This window comes from Lutzomyia longipalpis, chromosome 4 (genome assembly GCF_024334085.1).
Source record: "Lutzomyia longipalpis isolate SR_M1_2022 chromosome 4, ASM2433408v1".
Taxonomy (NCBI): domain Eukaryota; kingdom Metazoa; phylum Arthropoda; class Insecta; order Diptera; family Psychodidae; genus Lutzomyia; species Lutzomyia longipalpis.
The window spans coordinates 4,557,848-4,574,654 of record NC_074710.1 but is presented as its reverse complement, the minus strand read 5'-3'; the positions used below and the strand labels follow the sequence as shown (position 1 = coordinate 4,574,654).

Below are 16,807 nucleotides of genomic sequence, written 5' to 3'. Positions count from 1 at the left end.
TTATAAACGCATTTTTAATGCGAAATTGAGCCACTTTCTACTTAAACCGTGGTGCCACAGGAGAGAGGGCTGTAAATCATTCATGTCACACAGCTGGGAAAATTCGTGGAAAATCAACACAACCCAGTGAAAGTTGTATGTATACTGTTTTGAATATTTAGAAATAAATTGTTGATAAAAATATTTCTTAAACTTTGTGAGGACATTTCGAACTTTCCTTGGCAGAAATTGTGAATTAATAATCCAATTCTCTATGGGAAATTCAAGACATAAAAGCTCTCTGTGAATGAGAAAACTACTATAGCTCTTTATATTTCTATTTTGTGCTTTATTGTGGGTGGGAAAATACATAAATTACAAAGAATCTCTCACAATCAAAATACAACCAATTCTCAACTCCTTATTTCCTCTCGATCTCTAATCCCCAACAAAAAAACATAAATCTCTGCTCCGTAGAGAACTTTAATCTCCTCCTAGCATCATCCGCAATAAAGCTCCTTTTTGATACTCACAAGAGAAAGAAAAGATAAACATTTAATTTATATATATCTGGATATTTATCTCTGTGGGATTGAGTATCCATATAGTATTATATACATATTACATACATAGTAAACGTTATTCCAAATGCAAAAGCGCATTTGCAAATCAAATAAAGTAGCAATGCAATGGTGTGGTCTTGTACTAATGCACCACGTAAGAAGCTCCTTTTTCATACCAAATGGAAAGTTTTTTTTTTTTTGAGAAAAGGAAAACGGAGGGGGAGGCAAAAAGCTCATCAATCGAATATTGTAATTCAAGGAGCCACTCACCCTGCAATTTCGTACTACGGCAATATTGCTCCCATGGATATTTCATATTCATGACTCTCCGCTTGGTGCTGGGAAAACATTAAAAGTTCACCGCAAGATTGGACAGCTTTCCACCCCCAAACCACCGTACGCCCAGATAAGATATTAATATGGTTGGGGCTTCTCTTTGTGTGATTGCCCTCCTTTCGATCTTCCAAGTATTCTCGCCCATTAAATCTTAAGCACACCCAATTGTGAGAGAATTCAGAGAGGAAATGGCATTCTCGGCAGTCTGAGGACTTTTCCTTCTCACACTTTCCCACCCCGTCCCAAAAATTCTTCCACCCCATGCGATGAAATCCAAAAGGAATTTATGCGCTCCCCCAAGACGATAAAAGGACAAAAATGCTTTTTGTACACTGCCACAAAAAAGTTTTTGTACAACAAAATTATAAATTTAATTTAATCTACTAATTCTACAAATTCTGATCCAATGGACTTGATTTTTTGTTTAATTTTAAAAATTGCTTTTCCACTTTCAATATCGATTTTTTTCGTTTTGATTTTCAACCCTTCATACACCATGGCTTAGAGAATTTCAAGAGGTATTTGGGGAACTCAAAATGTATTAGAGATTGGAAAGGTTTTATTATTCTGTCAGAAAAAGCTCGTTTAACCATTTTACATTCATTTGGGTCATTTAGAAAACGTTAAAGCGCAGAGAAGAAGCAAAAGAAAACATTTTTACTGCGAAATGTTTCAATGTTTCTATAATTCTTTCATTGTTTTCGGGAGATTTACGTTCCTCTGTGGCTTAAAATTTTATTTGAAATAAATTACACAGAAAAAAAATAGAGTCGCAAAATTGAGATAATATGGTCAAAGCCTCATTTATCCCTTTAGCATCCGTATAAAACATAACAACATTGAAACATTGAAACAACAGAGAAAATTGAATTAATTTTTGGGAAAATAGGTTAAGTAAGTACAATGTTTCACGTTTGTATCAACATCGTCAACATGGTAACAAAGAACATTCAAATCTAGTAAAATAATATTAAATTTAATAAAAAAAAAATAAATAAAAACGTGCAGTCTTTAGGTAATAAGAATTTTTAAATCATATGTAAATGCACAAGATTTGCAATTTAACCCTTTATAGTTATTTCTTAAATATTGAGTCCAAATGAGTACAAGACTATGTCTTTGCAATCCCTGATCAGTTTATAATTACAAAAGGATATCCTGAAGGACAAAAAACCGTAAATTTTTGAGTTCGATTTTTTATTGTCAAAAATGTCTTATTTCAGCTCAAGGGAACCCCAAAAAATTATTTTTAGTTCAATCAGCTCGCTAGATTAATCGCGAACCTTAAAGGGTTAAATACGGATTATGAAGCAAAAATTATTAACTTTTTTTTCATTAACTAAACAAACTCAAATTCTTGGTATAATTTCTATAATTCCTTTATTCTTTATTTAAAAGAAGAAAATATGATAAAATTCTTAAGAATAAAATAACTCTGCCTGGCATACGAAAGGTTAAAAGATAAAACAACATTTATTCAATTTTTTTTTAGAAAAATTAGAAAATTTTTACATAGTGCGTTCTTTATATAAAATGGTTGTTCCCTTCACATAGGCACTGTATTTTGGAGACTGCAGAAAAGTCAAAAGGAGCACAAGGAGAGATGGTGAAGAATTGAAATTTATGCACACAACTTTGTTGAACAATCAATTCCGTATATAAAGTAAAACAATTCGGCAAATTTCTCTGAGCGCCTTTTCTCACATTCTTCCGCTTTCTTTCTCCATGCGCTTCCGTGGCTGCAAAAGCACCCACTCAAGTGTGCTCCTCGTCCCCGAAAGCCATAACCCCACCCCGAACCCCTGAGACAGATGTCGTCTTGAGTGTTCTTTCGGGGGCGATGAGGTGGCACAATCCACCCACTCGACGGGGTAGCATTGAGTGCAGTCAAGGGTTAACGTGGGAGCATATTGGGTATTGAGAAGTGAATTGTCCCACAGTGTGTTTCCTGTGAGAGGAGGTTGTTTTCGCAACGGGATGAAATGATGGCAATTTTCAAAAAAAAAAAGGAGCAACACCGACAATGCTTTCTCTTGCTTTTCAGCACTACTTGAGCTTTTCACTTTGTGTGTCTCTCAATTACAATAGAATTTTTCAGATTTTCTTTTTTTATCTCGCATTGCTCTTCCATATATACTTTCTCCCCATGCCCAATGCGAAAACCTTTTAGTGAGTGCACAAATCGATGAAGAGCGAATATGCACAACATTTACATTTCCCTCTATTTAGGTTCGATGACAATTTTTCAAAGGATTCATATTCAATGGAAGAGTATATATAAGTAGCATTTTGCGGGGATGCACTTTTTTGTCGGAGTGAAACCTCATAGAATATGCTATATATGGAAAGCACCAAAAGGGGAGCTTTTTTGAGGTGAAATATAAAATAACGCCTGCAGAATATTTCGCAACACTTTTATCCCAAACCACTTCTTGTTTGCTCACGAGTGCCCCAAAGAGTTTTACATCGCTCGCTGTATTCCCGGAGTATTGCCGCGCCCACCACTCACCCCCAAACTATTCCACCCTTAAATATTTGTGGAGAGAAATAGCAAACTCATGATGGGTACAGGGGCGGTTCGCTGTGTGTGTACAAAACCCCACACAAACTGACCACATTCCTCGGAATGCCTTTCAGCTCCACCTCAAACTACTTCCGTGTGGCTGGGGACTTTTTGCTAGTCCCTGGAGCCTCTTTTTTTTGTCTCTCAAACTGACCACAACTATTTAAGCTTTGAAACTTTGCAATTTATGTTTCCTTTTATGTGAAGTTAAAGCTGCGGCAGAAATAACAATCCACTGTGATGATACTGCTTCAGCCAACTTTGCGGAAAACGAACTTTGGGAATTTCTCTCACACCCCTTCGCACCCACATACAGCCATCATTTCAATCTTCTGGCACACTTTCAACTCAAAATTGGAGCCCTCTTTTTCCCCACAACCCCCTGAAGCATTTTTCATTTGGATTAACATTGTACAATATTGGGCTGTTCAAGAAATATACAGCAAGAAGCATATGTAGTGAAAGGAAGGATGTTCTGTTCATGTGCCTAAACACTCTTAATCACAGTTCAGGTTTTTCTTTAAGAACAAAGAGAAATCCTAAGCCAAGAAATTAATGACAAAAGAAAACTAATAAGAAAGGTATTAAACACCTGAAAAAAATGAAGAAAAAAAAACATTGAAATAAAATAATTAACGTTAAAAAAGGAAATATTAGAAAAAAAATTCAAAACATTAAGAAACGTTTACAGAAAAATTGTAAACGTTAGAAAATAAACGTCACACGCACAAAGAAATGTACTGGTAAGCTGACCAAGCTTACGAGAGCTGTGTTTCTTTCAGTGTACCAATTTTGTGAGAGCAAACTAGAACGCGAATTAGTTTAAATACGCTCAAAGTCGGGAAAAGTTGAAAAGTCATCCCCCAAGAAATCTTTAAAACGCCATATCTCGGGAACGGCTCCATAGATTTTCGAGTTTGAGCTATCGTTGGAAAGGTCTTAACATCAACTATAATATATTAAAATATGAAGTCAATCGATAATAGCATTTTCGAAATATTCGAGTTCGAAATTTTCGAAAATTTTTATTTTGACTTTAGCGCTTCTCGCGGTCATTTTTCGAAGTTGCAATGTTCTAGACATTTGTAGAGCTTCACGAAACCTTTCATTTGCGCTTGAGTTGATTAAAATCGGACTTGTAGAACCCGAGATATGACATGCCAACTTTGGAAGGCTATATCTCGAGAACGGCGACATAGATTTTCTTCATTTTTGGCATGGAGCTAGATAATATAGTCAGCTATAACATATCAAAAAATGAAGCAAATCGATAATGGCGTTTTCGAGATATTCATCGAAAACTCATCGAAAATTTTGTTTTTGAGTTTTGGCCTCCTAGCGGCCACTTTTCAAACTTTGGATGTTCTAGAGAGTTGTAGGGTTTGTTGAGATCTTTCATTTGACCCCGAGTTGATCAAAATCGGTCAAGCCGTTTTCGAGTTATGGTCGATTTTCGATGAAAAATTGTGGCGGCCATATTGACTAAACGGCTTGACCGATTTTCGAAAATGAGGTATCGTTGGAAAGCTCTTGATGGCCCCTACAACATACCAAAATTTCAGATTTTTAGCTATTACAGGGGCTGAGATATAACAAAAACAAAATTTTGAGGTTATTCAAAATGGCGGACGGGAGGGTGGGGGGTAAAATTTGACGTCATAATCGGACGTCTTCCAGTCGACTTTTAAACTTTGCCGTTTACCGCAAGTCTCTATCTATTACCGTTCTCTCGCAATTTATGGTTGAACTACGGCGGACGGCCGGACGGCCGGAAAAAAAAATTTTTGGCGCATACGTTTTTTGGAATGTGGGGACCCTAATTCGTGCTCATCCCAAGTTTGAGCCCGATCTGACGACTTTCGATTTTGCTCGGTACACAAAAGCTGTGTCTGAAAGAAACACAGCTAAAACAATGTCATACCTTAAGAAGAAATGTCAGAAACTATCAAATGTTTGAAAAAATCAAACCTAACAAATAACTGCTAACCTTTTTAGCAAGAAACGACAAACGTTAAAAGAGAAAAAAACGTAAAACCTAAAAAAAAAAATGTGAAACTTTCAAATAAAGACGTTTAACACAAAGTTTGGTAATTATTTGACATTTTTTTTGTATTTTAAATTAAGATTAAGACTTGCATGATCCGATTTTTCTAACCACAAAAAATTATTTTTATTTCCTCTCAAATAGATTTTTTTTATAAATTTTCTTTCAAAGAATTGAAAGCAATTGAAGGTTCTTATAGATATATGGTTGTCGGATGTAGAAATTATCAAGATAGTTTATATATAATTTTTTTTGTGATGATTTCAAAAATTAACCACAATGTCCAGAAAAATTCTCTAAATGTTAACAATATTTGTTTTATTAAATTATTCTATTATTTATGAAATATAGCAACGTTTTGAATTTTTTTTCGTAATTTTTAGATTCTGTTAAAGAAAAAATGACGCGAAAGGTCAATATATTTTTAGTCTAACACTGTGCCAGAAAACCATGCTAGGTTTCTCCAAGCTATTTTTATTTTATTTAACAAAAATGCATTTTATTTGACGATTTATTGTTGATTTTCCTGTTTATTTTTTTTATGAAAATCATTATTGGTTAAAATTGACCTCAAAGTTCAGAATGAAAGTAATATAGTAGATTTACATCGTATCTAGAGCACAGAACAGCAAAAAAGGAAACTTTAACTCTCACAACTATTTAGATAATGCAAAATATTAACCAGAAAAATGGAAAAAGTTTGCATTGCGTTAAAAATTTTAAGGGTTAAATGTTGCTCTCGCAACACGGGTAGAGTTTCAACATCAAAGGAAAAGATGCACTTGGGTACACATTGTAGATAAAACTTTCTCAATGAGATGCTTTTAATTCCATAATTTCAGCACTTTCCATCCACGAAGCGGGGAGAAAAAGCTCATTTCGAGTGCTTTTCGCAATGAATTTTGGAGGAGAATTTTCCAGTGAATTGCACGATGCACTCAATTCACCACAAATGTACCTTTTAGAGGACAATTTTGCCCACATAGACATTCCACGAAAGAATTTAAATTTTAATGAGATGTCTCGGTGCAACATGAAAAAAATCACATCGTGCTAAATTCACTGAAATAGCGAGAAAAGTTTAACTTGGAAGAACAAGTATAAATCTCAAAGGAAAAAAAGTCATAAAAGTTTTCTCTAACGAACAAGTTCTGAAATTGTTGAAATGTTTGTATAAATTCTTTGATTTTTTTCTCATGAAAGAAAAAGTTCTTTTTTTTTTTAAGAAAATTATGTGTATTTTGAATGAAAAAAATAAAGAGAAAGTTCTTGTTTATTTGAAAAGGAAGCTCTTTTGTAGAATTTTAATAGAATTGAATAAAATTTCTCCAATTAGTTTGGAGAATTCTCTGTTGAAAATAATTTTCAAAAGAAAAAAAATATTTTCAAAGAATTATATTATTAAATTATCTTTAATATTATTTTTCTCCTGATGTATTTATTTTGCCAATTAGTTTATAAGAAATTCCACGAAAAATTAATTTGCAAATCTTCACAAATTCATTTGGATTTTCTTTGTTTTCAAATTATTCCTCCACATATGTATTTGTTTATGCAATATAACTTTGTCACCTCTGCATTTTCCAATTCCCAATTCAAATTTTCTTAATTGACGTGGTACTCCTGTGGAGCTTTTCCGGGAAAACTATAATTGTCACCACCACAGAGGACACAAACAAGGACCCAATGTTTGTACAACATGCACACCGAACACTGAATTGCAGTGTGGCCAATTCATTTATCTTTCCCCAGCTTGAGGGATTTGAAATTCAAATGATCAAACTTGGCACTTTGGGGTGGGGTTTTAGTATTTTTTAAATCTAATTAAAAACTAAACACATACACCGTCAGTGTCTGCAAGACTGGATGGAATATTCATTGAAACATACATAACTCTATTAATTCAACAACGTTGCTGCCATAATCAGAGCACCGGAGTTGAGTTTGTATATTTTCGAGTATACGCTGAATGTGGATTAGTATGCACGTACGAAAATCCCCATGAGTTATACCTTTGATGTGTTCCTTGCATGCATTGACACACTAATGGAATATTGTGCTTGGAATATGCGGCGTGATATGATAATAGCTTCGGAGATTCAACAAAGAGGTGGTACCGCGGAGAAAAGCTCAATTGAAATTCAATTAAACCGACAAACCCAACAAGGCAGCTAGGACGTTTTTTGCTCACAGCGAGCTTTTGACAGAGCTTCTACTGAATGAGAAAATCCGAAAAGCTTTTATGTTTACTCAAGGATAAGGATCAGAAAACGGTGTAACAAATAACAGAAAATACAGGAAGCGAGAAAATAAGTAGTTATGTTACAAATTATAACTAATATAATAACGTGAAAAATCATTATTTTCATTATTTAGTTTGTTACATTTTTTGCGTGATTTTCTATGAATTTTACTATAAAATATAAAATTATCATAGGAAATGTTTTTTGGGTAGGGGAGAGCGGGGCTAATAAAGTCACTTAAGGGTTTGAAAAAGGCTTAAAATATCATATTTCCTTGCTAGATAGAACAAAATGATCTGAGAAAGAGTTGTAGGGCAAGAAATATCCTAAAGAATTGGACTATACATTTCGCTTTATCTGTTTGGGAAATATGATATTTTGAGCTTTTTCTAAACCCTTAAGTGACTTTTTTAACCCCGCTCTCCCCTAAAGTATTTAAAATTATTTAGAATATACCCCCTAGAAGAAGCCGAGGAAAAATTGATATTCAATGATCTTTTCCACTTATTTTCTACAAAAAAATACATGCACGATAAAAGAATTTCAAAATAAACTCCAATATTAGTGTGGCAGATCTGGTTTTTAACCTCGAAATAATTAAACTAGGATATTATGAAGTTCCAATTTTTTCAGGATCGGCTCAGAATTTGATCCTGATCAATTTCCTGTTGAAATTGGGGTCATACAGGTTGAGGGAAATGAGCACTTTCCCCGATTTATTTTCCCATATGTTTTTCCGAGAATTTGAATAAAGTTGAACAAGTAGCGCCACGGGTGGTCATAAAAATAAATTCAGGTTGATAAATTTATATAAGGGACCTTCAATGTAGGATTGTGCAGTTATGCGGTTGTGCAAAAGTTCAAAAGGAACCTCAAATTCAACACTTCGCGGGTCTATGCGTCCAGATGGGTTGAGAATGATATCCTAACCTTGAAAAATCTTTTGTAAGAACAAAATCTTACATTTTTTGCCTTAAAAGTTGCAAAAATATCTTTTGTTCTATTTGCACAATTTTTGCATTCTGTACGAATTAAGACCAAAAAATTACTTCAAAATAAGGCATAAATCGACAATACATAGTCAAGTCATTTATAACCATTTGAAAAATTCCTGAATTTGAAAAGTTCTAAGAGCCATATCTTCTGTTATGCTTGTTCGATTTTGCCTTAATTGGTAGGTTTTACAAAACTCTACAACTTTATGCAATATTTAAAATAATTTAAACCATTTCTTGTAAACATAAAATGCCAAGATCTTTTTTATGAAATAAAAGCCGCCATTTTTGTAAAAAATACTAATAAAAGAAGTAGTTTAATTTTTACAAAGACGCTACACGCTTGAAAAGATTTATTAAAAAAAAACTATTGTAAAAAAATAATTCAGTTTCCTTTTGTAAAGGAGCTACGCACTAGAAAATGTATTTTTTTTTTATTAAAAATAATAAAAACTATACTTTAGCAAAGATTTTTAATGAGAAAAGTAACCTCAAGCGCGTATTTATTTAAAAAAATATATTTTTTTTTAAAAATAATTTAAAAATATATATATTTTGTTTTTTGTGAAGGCGTTACGTACTTGAATTTTTTTTTGTTTTTGGTAAAAAATATAATCTACTATTTTTTTTTTAAAATATGCTCAATCGCGTATTTATTATCGCGTGAATTTGAGGTTCCTTGTGGACTTTTGCACAACCGCATAATTGCACAATCCTACATTGAAGGCCCCTTATTAAATTTGTCAACCTAAATTCAAATTCTCGGAAAAACATATGGGAAAATAAATCGGGGAAAGTGCTCAGAGAGCTCAACCTGTATGACCCCAATTTCAACGGGAAATTAATCAGGATCAAATTCTGAGCCGATCCTGAAAAAATTGAGACTACATGTATCCAATTAATTATTTCGAGGTTGAGGTTAGAAAACATATTAATTCTCTTGGCCTATATTGTTCTCATGCAAAAGAAATATTCTCTTTCATCACAAACCTCCATTCCGAAATATTTTCCTTCTTGTTGAGGATTTTTCTGCCCGTTTTCTCACATTCTTGGTTGCTCCCCTCTCTCCCCTCCCCGAAACTCATGCTTTTAGGAGGAAAAAAGCATTCAGACTGTGAGACTATTTTTAGTATCATAAAATGCACAATATTGCCACCTCATGGGCAATTTCTTTGCCTCAGCAAACATAAATTTCTCTGTATGTATGTTTAAATTTTGGAGAAAGATCCGGAGAAGCTTTTTGGTATGGCGACAAAGCACTCGAGGATGAGATCCATTCACACGGCTTCTTGTTATAAAAAGGATTTCATGCAGACGTATTAAATTCACCAACAATTCTCTGCATTTTCTTTCATTTCTTCCCATCCGGTTTTGCTTTAAGAAATCCTAAATAATGTTGCAAAATTATATACAATTTGAGAACTTAAAAAACCTTCTGATTTCTTTAAGCAAAAAAGATAAGCCAAAAAAAGAAATTGGAGAAAATATATTTTTATATCTAAAAATTCTTTGCTTGACAGAAAACAAGAAGCGTCATCAAAATCAAATTCTGTTTCTTTTCATGTTTTTTGCTGCAAAAAGAAATAAAAAAAATCACAATTTGTTCTACGGTTTGAATATTCCTTGTCACAGAACTTTCTTTATCCGTGCCATCCTGCCAACTTTCATTCCAAATGCAAGATATGCTGAATTGTGCGAAAGAACATTTCACATCAAAGCTTATATGCAATTTTTATTCCTTTTCCGTGCATGTCTGTGAATTCATTTTACGTTGAATTGAATTAAAAATAATGTTTTTCTTTTGATAAATATATAAAGAAAAAATAAAAGCTCAATCTCAATGGAAAACCCTTTTTCCAATCTTTTCCATTTTATTGGCGGAGGAAATCGTGAACTACATAAACTTGTTGATTTATCTTTAAATTTTCCATTCCATTGAAGAAAAATGGGGCTAAGATTTATTCTATATGATTATATATTAATTTCCCAAATGGATGTGTCGGGAGGAAATGTCAGAGAAGATGTAGATATTATTTAGTGTGTACGGAGTGTGTCTTCCAACTGCCGGTCAGATTAAGTGAAATATAAATCAGAAATTAACCACATAAATCATTTGGGAAATCTCAGGGTGGATGTGTATAGTGCTTCGGAAAAGCGGGCTGGAGAGCAGCGGATTGTTTTGAGTTTAGCCCCGTCCGCCATTCATCTTGCACCAGCCTCCCCAACACCCCATTTTGTGCATGGGGATAGGAACAAGAAAATGTGCCATCCTGCAGTCTCCATGCAATTTATCATCGCTGACACAATGCAACTTGTCGTCGCTGCAGTTTCTCAGTTCTTTGTCATTTATTGTGCTTTGCACCCATGCTGTCCCATGCAGAAGTTTCCCGTGGGATTGTGAACACAAGTGTAAACAATAAAATTACACCACCACCATCAACAGCAAAAGTGAATTTCTCTGATTCTATAAACCATCATGTTGTATGCAGAAAAAGGCTTTTTATGACCCCAACTTCCGCATTGGAAGCATTGAGTTACCTAAAAAAATAGATTTAATCCTCGAAAGCTAATAAAAATCAACCCCTAAAGAATTTTATTTAAACAAAAATAAATATTTCGGAAAATTTGCAATGTTATACTGAATTTTCTGACAAATTGAAAGCTTATTTTATCTCTTCGATCCTACAAGTTCAACAAATAGGATAAACATGAAGTTTATTTGATGAGTTATGTAGTCAACTGGAGGAAATTGTATTAATTAATGCAAATAATCGACAGCAAATACCACCAGCATCAATGCTTGAGGGATGTGTACCTAAACCTTACCACACATCGACTAATAAGCTCTCGTTTAATTGCTAGAAATGTTACACAGAGATACAACATGCCAAATAGCAGCCAATTATTCATTGAATTCTCATAAGCTATCAGAAAAATATTTTTTAAATGATTAATATAATTTTTCTAAAAAAAAATATTTTAATAATTTTTGTTCTTGACAGGGCATTTTTCCTCATTTTCGAAACCTTCAGAATAATCTAAATCGATTAAAAAGGTCGGATTTTTTTTAATCATTCGACTTTGGTTATCTAAGAAATTTTAATGTAAGAATTTTTAAGGAATATTAAGGCCTAATTATAAACTGAAAAAAAAAACTTTGTAAAAGATTTTAAAGTGGAGCTACTAACATTTAACTTTAATATGCCCTAATTTTGAAAACTCCTTTCAAAATTTGCTAAAAAAGTCAATATTTTTAAGCAATATTCTTGAATTATCTCACTAGAAATTCTTAAATGCATTCTTTAAACGAATCTATTCGATTTTAGGAAATTTTTTTTTCTTAAGAGACCCCTTGGTCCCGTTTTCCCCATGTACAAAGTTTTTATTAAATAAAAAAAATTCAAATGAATCTTGTAAAAATATTCAGGAAATTAATAAAAATACTTCTGAAACGTCTGAAACAAATTAAAAGAATGAGTATATAGCAAAAGCTCTGAGCTTTAGTAACCAATTTAATGAAATCTCACCGTAAGTTGCAAAAGAAATTATATACGAGGCTTTAAGTACTTATATAGAAAGCTAAAAATCAATTTTAGGTGCCCCCAATAGTGTGTTTGGAAACGTTGGAAACAAATCCACTTTTCCAAGTATCGTAAATTAAGCACATTGCAACGTATTTTCTTGCATTACTTACGAAATTTATCGTTTATCCGATAGTGGTGTCAGTTTAATTTTTTTTTTCAAATCCAAACCCTTGGGCAGAGTATCTATTTGATTTTCTTGTGCACGCTACAGGCCAAAAAGCGGGAGTGTATCTAAATTACAATCAGAAAATTAAATTGCTTTTTAGTGATGGGAAAGCTTCGTTTAAATGGATTTTCTATATAACACTGCCTCTGAGCAATTGTCAGTGTGGATGGAAATCTTCCTATTGACTCCCATTTATCACACTAGAGTGGTAGGAGCTTTTTGAATGGAGAGAAAGCTTTGTTGCTCACTTTTCACCCTCGGGGGGTGGTGGTCAGTATTTGAAATTTGACATTGACATGTGAGATTAGGTCTTCCTCTCTGTTTCGAAAGCACTTCAGGGGGTACCAAAGATACTTTTATCTCCATTAAATTGATGTTTAGAGAAACTGATGATTGGTTTTGAATAAACTTGGATGCTTTTAGCTTTACTTTATAATTCATCATTAAATAGAATTTCACTTTGAAGTGGATCACGCAAATATTTGATTTTATCGTCTGATTAGCTTTAATAAAATCAACTTGCATGAAATTTAGTATATTCAAAAGTATTAAATTCTCTAATTTACTAATCGAAGCTTTCTTTTCTTAAAGCTTACATAATAAATTAAGTAAAATAGTTAAAATTCAAATTTTCCCAGTTTTTTTTTAATTAAATTGAGATAACATACGATAAGATATTTGAGTATGAAGGAGAGAAGAAACTCCCCTTATTGGAAAATCTGTTTAATTAGAAAATCTCGGAAAATCCTTCTTGTTGGTATTCTCAAGAGAGGAATATGCTTGAAACACAGCGTACAGCTACAAATAAAATTATTCCAGCAGACAAACCAATTGCTGCTAATACAAAACATCCCCTAGGACGTTTAAATAGGACGCTAATTGTCCTTCTGGAGGAGCTGACAAGCGAGCTCCGAAGATGGATAAAAAAAGGTCAAAAGGAAAATTTATGCGAGACAAGACCTAAATAAATTTACGTCAATTATTTGTCACAGAGTGTATGTTTTCCCGGAGAAATGTCCATCGCCTCACCCTAATGGTGCCTCCTCGACGGATTCTCAAACTCACCCATAGTCCGTGATAGAAAGTTTCACGACAGTGGAGCAAGTTGTAGTCTCGTTAATTGAAAAATCAATTGGAGCGACACTCTGTGCAAGAGGTCATCTCCTGAATGTCTAATGCCCCGAGACTTTGCCACGCAATCTTCACAGCATGTTTCCACGAAAGTGGGTGGTGTGGAGTGTTTATTCACACCCAACTCATCCACACTGACTTCCAAGAAAACACCCCACCCCCAATGACACCATCCTGAAGTTCAGTGTGGAGAAAAGTGCAAGGAAAACCCGAAGATGGGTGATTTAATCAAAGGGAAGGCAGCTTCCCAAAAGGGAAACATTCATCAACAATTTCCAACTTTTCACTCTCGCATCTATTAATTCCCGGAAATTTATTTCGCGCAAAATTGAACTTGCACAACTTTCTCCCACCCTAATCTGCCATTAATTTGACGCTAAAGAAGTCTCGCAGGATGTTTCTTTCCGCTCTATGAGACATAAAATGTTTGCTTATAACTCCCAAGACGCTGCGTATACTTTTCATCCACACATAAGAAGATTTTCCTGATTCTCCTGATTACGTTTACATTTTGTGGATTTTAACGCAATTTATTCTTAGATTGTGCTTCCACGATTAGATTACGAGACAGTTTCTCTATCTCTTGACTTCTTGTGGTTTTGAGAAATCATCTAATTTAATTTTAGAATAGAGATGTTGAGGATCTTATGCATTTTCCGTTACAAAATGGCAAAAAAGCTCCCAAAAAAGCTCGCTGATTTTTTTTTCAAGTTATTCTCAACAAATAATTTTAAAAGAAATTATAATCATTTTTTTATATTATAATTAGGCTTCCGGTCTAGATTTTCAATTAGATTCTCATCAAGAAAATAAAATCAACAAATAAATGTAATTTTACCTCAAGCTTAAAAGGAAAGTGAAGTTTATAAGTTTGATCCTTCCTCACGTGACAGGACTATTCCAGTCAATTAAATACAGGACAACAAGAAAGGAATACTAAAAGAAATAAAAAGGAGAACCGATTTTGTAAGAAAACTCATTCCTTAAACGGTTAACAAAAAGCTTTCAAAGAGCTTTTAAAGGCACAAGAATCTATATTAAAAAGTCGATATTCATGAAAATTTCATTTATTTAGTGTTCATACATTTTGCAGAAGGGATCCCTTTGCGTGCTTAGAAGTGGAATTTGTGAGCTCCGTGAGACCAGTGACGCGTCTGATGATCTCCATGAACGGCCTCAGCAAATCCGGCAGCGTGATGAGCCTCCTCGTCGTCACAATCCTTCTCCTTGTATTCGGGATGGGCCTTGGCTTCGGCGTGCTTGGCGTGCAGAAGAGCCTTGGCGTGCTGCACCTCAGGCGTCTCAGTGGGTACACCGTGCTTGATCACTGGCACATGAACTGGACCAGTCCAGCGGTGCTCACCGTGATGGGAAGCGTGCTCGTGATGAGCTGGGGCAGCCCACTGAGCCACATGATGTTGCTGCTGATGGTGATTGCCGTGATGGGCCCACTTGTCCTCTTCTTCGTGAGATTCGTATTCAGGATGTTGCTTGGCTTCGGCCAGCTTGTGGGCGATGGCAGCCTTGGCGTGGCGAACTTCAGGGGTCTCAGTTGGGACTCCGTGCTCAATCACGGGCACATGAACGGGTCCGGTCCACTTTTGCTGGTGATGAGGTTCGTAGTGATGATGTTCGTGTTCTTCGTGATGCTGCCACTTGTTCTCGTGATGTCCAGAGTGCTTCTTAGCTTCGGCCAGCTTGTGGACGATGGCAGCCTTGGCGTGGCGAACTTCAGGGGTCTCAGTTGGGACTCCGTGCTCAATCACGGGCACATGAACGGGTCCGGTCCACTTTTGCTGGTGATGAGGTTCGTAGTGATGATGTTCATACTCATCGTGATGTCCAGAGTGCTTCTTAGCTTCGGCCAGCTTGTGGGCGATGGCAGCCTTGGCGTGGCGAACTTCAGGGGTCTCAGTTGGGACACCGTGCTCAATCACGGGCACATGAACGGGTCCGGTCCACTTTTGCTGGTGATGAGGTTCGTAGTGATGATGTTCGTGTTCTTCGTGATGCTGCCACTTGTTCTCGTGATGTCCAGAGTGCTTCTTAGCTTCAGCCAGCTTGTGGGCGATGGCAGCCTTGGCGTGGCGAACTTCAGGTGTCTCAGTTGGGACTCCGTGCTCAATTACGGGCACATGAACGGGTCCGGTCCACTTTTGCTGGTGATGAGCATGATGTTCAGCAACGTGATGAGCATGATGAGCGACAGCGTGATGAGACTTCTTCTCTTCTTCGTCGCAATCCTCCTCGGAATGGTAGTCAGCATGGCTCTTGGCTTCGGCCAGCTTGTGCTCAAGATGAGCCTTAGCGTGGCGCACTTCGGGTGTCTCAGTTGGGACTCCATTCTTGATCACAGGCACGTGGATAGGTCCAGTCCACTTGCGTGGCGCCTCGGCGTGAGAATCATCCCACAAGTAGTCTTCACCCTGATCCAGCTCATTTGTGGCGTGATGGTGGCCATGATGCTTGGTTGGGACGTAGTGAGCCTGAGCCACAGCCACTCCCAGCAACAGAATAGCGATCTTTTAAAGAAATTTCGAAAAAATAAAGAAGTTTTTGTTGAATTATTAAAAATATCAAAGTTGTTTGCTACTGAATTACTAACCGTGCACTTCATGGTTGTTAATTTCCTTTTTGGGGCTCTTTCTCTTGATCTTCAAATTCTCTCAACCTCCCAGGTGTTGTTGCCTAGGACTGTTAAGACACACTGCGACAATTTCCACGATCTTTTGGGCTTTTATACTAAATTATGAGCTTTCCGCATTAGTGATTTCGCAACATAAGTTGAAATGGCTTTGCGATTAACTATCCATGCAATTTTATTTTCATACTTTTAAGAAGATTTTGGCACAGAGTTTCTTTTTCGCTGTGAGCTTTTGCGAGATTTTCTGCTGAAGAACATTAGATTTTCTCAATGTCAAACTTTGCAGCAATTAAGGGTGAGATGTGGATATGACCCCTATAATGGCATCTTCATTCCCATCTGCAGTCTTATCTTTTATTCAAACTCTAGTGGTTGGCAGTGGAAGCGGGTGGTTTTATTCTGATTGCTTCAAGTTGAGCCACACCACACACAGAGTCACGAAATAGAGTGTGATCCTGATAAATTTCCCACAATTTCGATTTTCACATAATCCTCCCCTTTAGATTGATTGTGGGTGAAAAGTGGAGCACGGGAAAATTGTCTGCAATTGAGGAATCAA

The 16,807-nt window shown here is 35.5% G+C and overlaps 1 protein-coding gene across 1 annotated transcript in view; it reads right to left on the bottom strand.

Annotated features, from left to right (window-relative positions):
• LOC129795542 (histidine-rich glycoprotein-like) overlaps positions 1-16,315 on the bottom strand; it is a 446,033-nt gene extending 429,718 nt beyond the window's left edge. Inside the window, exons 1-2 of the mRNA XM_055836929.1 lie at positions 16,210-16,315; positions 14,631-16,126 (exon numbers count right to left, since the gene is read on the bottom strand). Of these exons, the coding sequence (XP_055692904.1) occupies positions 14,717-16,126; positions 16,210-16,221 (1,422 nt within the window). The 5' untranslated portion in view covers positions 16,222-16,315 and the 3' untranslated portion in view covers positions 14,631-14,716. The remainder of the gene's footprint in view (positions 1-14,630; positions 16,127-16,209) is intronic.
• Positions 16,316-16,807: the final 492 nt, after the last annotated feature.